The sequence below is a fragment of the Pterocles gutturalis genome, unplaced genomic scaffold (genome assembly GCF_000699245.1).
Source record: "Pterocles gutturalis isolate BGI_N339 unplaced genomic scaffold, ASM69924v1 scaffold13129, whole genome shotgun sequence".
Lineage (NCBI taxonomy): Eukaryota > Metazoa > Chordata > Aves > Pterocliformes > Pteroclidae > Pterocles > Pterocles gutturalis.
The window spans coordinates 3,793-7,431 of NW_010133366.1; the positions used below are offsets into that span (position 1 = coordinate 3,793).

General features: G+C 47.2%; 1 protein-coding gene across 1 annotated transcript in view; it reads left to right on the top strand.

Annotated features, from left to right (window-relative positions):
• Positions 1-3,327, top strand: part of RACGAP1 (Rac GTPase activating protein 1) — a 6,059-nt gene extending 2,732 nt beyond the window's left edge. The window contains exons 7-16 of the mRNA XM_010081210.1: positions 1-6; positions 165-295; positions 525-689; positions 1,070-1,165; positions 1,382-1,580; positions 1,890-1,995; positions 2,166-2,298; positions 2,447-2,582; positions 2,844-2,952; positions 3,252-3,327. The exon at positions 1-6 is cut by the window's left edge and continues 133 nt beyond it. Coding sequence (XP_010079512.1) covers positions 1-6; positions 165-295; positions 525-689; positions 1,070-1,165; positions 1,382-1,580; positions 1,890-1,995; positions 2,166-2,298; positions 2,447-2,582; positions 2,844-2,952; positions 3,252-3,327 — 1,157 coding nt within the window. The remainder of the gene's footprint in view (positions 7-164; positions 296-524; positions 690-1,069; positions 1,166-1,381; positions 1,581-1,889; positions 1,996-2,165; positions 2,299-2,446; positions 2,583-2,843; positions 2,953-3,251) is intronic.
• The last annotated feature ends 312 nt before the right edge of the window (positions 3,328-3,639 follow it).

The window sequence follows — 3,639 nt, forward strand, 5'->3', positions numbered from 1 at the left end:
AGAGCGGTAGGTGTCCTGTCTCTGTTCGTCCTAGTTCTGAAGCTATGACTTAGAAGGCCAGAGGCTATCCTGAACTGTTCCCGTTGCCTCCCTCCAGGACCACGGCAGCTGCCTGTGGCTTATGATGCAGGTGCTTTCAAAGGAAATTCCATTCTGTCTTTCAGGTCCTTTGCAGCCTTGGAGCAGTGAGTCGAGCATAGGCAGCAAGCAGATGGAACTCAAATTGGAGACTGATGGCCCTAGCACCCCGCAGAGCAACGGAGGAGTGAGGCTGCATGAATTTGTTTCAAAAACGGTAGGTCTACAGGCAGGAAGAACTTGAAAAAACATCTCCTTCCTCCTTTAAATGTGTATCAAGCCATTGATAAGAGGCTACCGGCCCTCATGTCTCAAATCAATATTAACTGTCCCAGTTACTGGCATGGATCAGGGAATATGTTATCCCACCTGGTTATCCAGTTGAAGTCCTGTTGAGTTACCACGTTGCACTAATCTCTTCCCATCTCTATGCTCTGAATCATTAGGTTATCAAGCCAGAAACATGTGTTCCCTGTGGAAAGAGAGTAAAATTTGGGAAAATCTCTCTGAAGTGCAGAGACTGCCGTGTGGTCACTCACCCAGAGTGTCGGGACCGCTGTCCTCTTCCCTGCATCCCCACCTTGACCGGCACTCCCGTCAGAATTGGAGAGGTGAGGCTGGGGGGTGGGCTGGGGGCAGGATAGCCACCAACACATGGGCTGAGGTTTGGTTGGAGTTAGACTTGTTGGAGCCTGAGCAGGTTCTGCCTTCTACAGAAGAGCTCCTGTTGCTCAGAGCTGCATAATAAAATGCAAATGAGCTTGCTAATTGATCGTTGAATAACGAGGGTAGTGGGTGGTAGGGATGCGATGTTAGGAGGGTGTTGAGTTGTGAACACGGCAGCTCTGGGTAGGCAGTCCTGCAACCTTGTGCTGCTGATGAAGAAGAAAAAAATTTAAGCCTGGATCTCGCTGTGAATTCCTGAAAGAGCATTTTCCACGTCTTGAAGATTGAGTATCTTTTTGTTTTTGTTTTTCCTTCTGCCTCTTAGGGGACCTTGATGGACTTTGTCTCCTCTACTCCTCCGATGATCCCTTCCATCGTAGTGCACTGCGTTAATGAGATCGAGCAACGAGGGCTGAGTGAGGTAAAAAGTGCTAATGAAAGGGGTTGTGGTGTTAAGGAAACAAATTATTAACCCAAATACCTCTTGTTTATGGTGTGCACGATGCTGCTCAGTGGGGGACTCTGAGTGAGCAACAGTGTGGAGTGCTCAGGTGTGGAGAGAAAGTGGGAGCGGAAGAAAGTCAGCTTTATATTTGCGGTTGATATTCTGCCTCTAAGCAATGCTCTCTGTTAACAGACGGGCCTGTACCGGATATCGGGCTGTGACAAGACAGTGAGGGAACTGAAAGAGAAGTTTCTTAGAGGAAAAAATGTTCCTTTGCTCAGTAAAGTGGATGATATCCATGCCATCTGCAGCCTCCTCAAGGACTTTCTACGCAGCCTGAAAGAACCCCTTCTCACTTTCCGGTTAAACAAGACTTTTATGGAAGCTGCAGGTAAGGAGTTGTTAAGTGGCACCTCTGACTCCTTCTCTAGGCTTGATGGTCGCAGGTTTAGCGGGTGAGTGAACTGGCAGACCTCAGGGCTGTGTTGATGATGCACGATACGCTGGGAAGATCTGGCTTCTGCTGTACCGTTCTGGAAGAGGAAAGAGAATTTCTAGTGTTGGGCAGGATACAAAATAATCACAATGGCATGTGAAGTTTCTGGCTTCCTTGTTTCTCTTACTGTGAGGAGAATATTACAGCTGTGCCTCTGGGACACTTTGAGGTCTAAATATATATGTATATATTTTTCTCCCGCAGAAATTGTGGATGAGGACAACAGTGTTGCTGCTATATACCAAGCAGTTGGTGAACTTCCTCAGGCCAACAGGGACACCTTGGCTTTCCTCATGATCCACCTGCAGAGGTTTGTTCAGATGGACTGGTAGTTCTGCTGTCTCTAAATGGCCCTTGATAGTGCTAGTGAGCGTAAAGTCTTATTCAGAGGCTGAAGTGTGTGTGGGACAGGGGAGTTGTATGACAAGTGAGGGGGAGAAGTTACATTCTATTTTTTTTTTTTTTTTTTTTTAAATATAGGGTGGCTCAGAGCCCAGAGACTAAAATGGATATTACCAACCTGGCCAAAGTCTTTGGCCCCACAATCGTTGCTCATGCGGTACCTGATCCCGACCCTATGACACTCCTGCAAGACACTAAGCGACAGCCCAAGGTAGGCCGGCAGGAAGGACTGTGGGTGACTGTATCCTGTGTAAAGAATTCAGATGAATTGCTGGAGGGGGCTGAGGCGGTGTCTGTCTGGTGTCACTGTGTCAAAGCTTCATTCTGGTACCATCAGCTACTCACGGGTGTCTCCGCAGGTAGTGGAGCGACTCCTGCAGCTGCCTGTGGACTACTGGAGCCAGCTGATGATGGTGGACCAAGAAAACATTGACCCAGCGCATGTAATAGAGAACGCCAATGCCTATTCCACTCCCCAGACACCAGAAGTGAAAGGTAAGCCCTGGCTGCTGCTCTTTTGGCTGTGTAGCTGCTGTTTTAAAAACAATGACCTTCAGTCAAAGCTGCTTGCCAGACTGTTGGAGCTAGCCGTTCCCGCATGTTTTTATGGAGGAAGAGGGATGAAAAGCGTGCCAGGAAATGCCAGATTTGTCTAGTATTTTTGACAGATGCTAGGGAATGTCTAATGTTCCTTGCATGGCAATGAAAACTTCAGCTGTCCTCGTGTTGCTCACTTTGCTGCCTCTTTTTTGACAGTGAGCATGCTGGGACCCCTCACTACTCCAGAACAGCAGCTCTCCAAGACTCCATCATCCAGCTCCCTGTCCCAGAGGGTCCGGTCTACCTTCAGCAGAACCACCCCCAAGTAAGTGCCGATGGGCGCTGTCGTGGAGAAGTTGGGATGACTGCAGATGGTTTGGGTGTTTGACAAGAACTAAAAATACTTTTGGACCCAGTTCTGGGAGCAGCCTGGATTTACTACTTGGTCAACTCTCAATCAGTGTTGTAGTAACAGTACAAGTAGTGCTGGTGGTATGGTAGAGGGAGAGAAGAAACACTGTGAGATGTGGGTAAAATTTGGGTGAATGACCACTGGGAAAGAGAGAGTGTTAGACCTTTGTATCCCAAATCTGAAACTGATATTTTCTACTTCTCTTGAACTAGGTTTGGGAGCAAAAGCAAGTCAACGACCCAGCTTGGGCATCAGGGCAACTTCTTCGCCTCTCCTATGCTGAAGTGAAGTGGACCTGGGAGTTAGCGTCGTCCTAGCGTTTGCACACCAATATGCATGAGTACAATAAGCGCAAGTCCTCTCCGTGGCCCTTGGCAGCTTATGTAATAATATATTTTTCCTTTTATCTTTCAGCTTAACTGAGACTTTTAATGGGATTTTATTGTGCAATGTATTTTTATTATCTAATACTGTGCTGAATTTAGTATTGATGAAGAAAGTAACTAGCAGGATGTGTTCAAAGTGTTAATAAAAAACTGCTAGAGGAATAATTAGCTGACACTTGTCGTAGCGTCCAGTCTTCTACCTGTATGAAGTGGA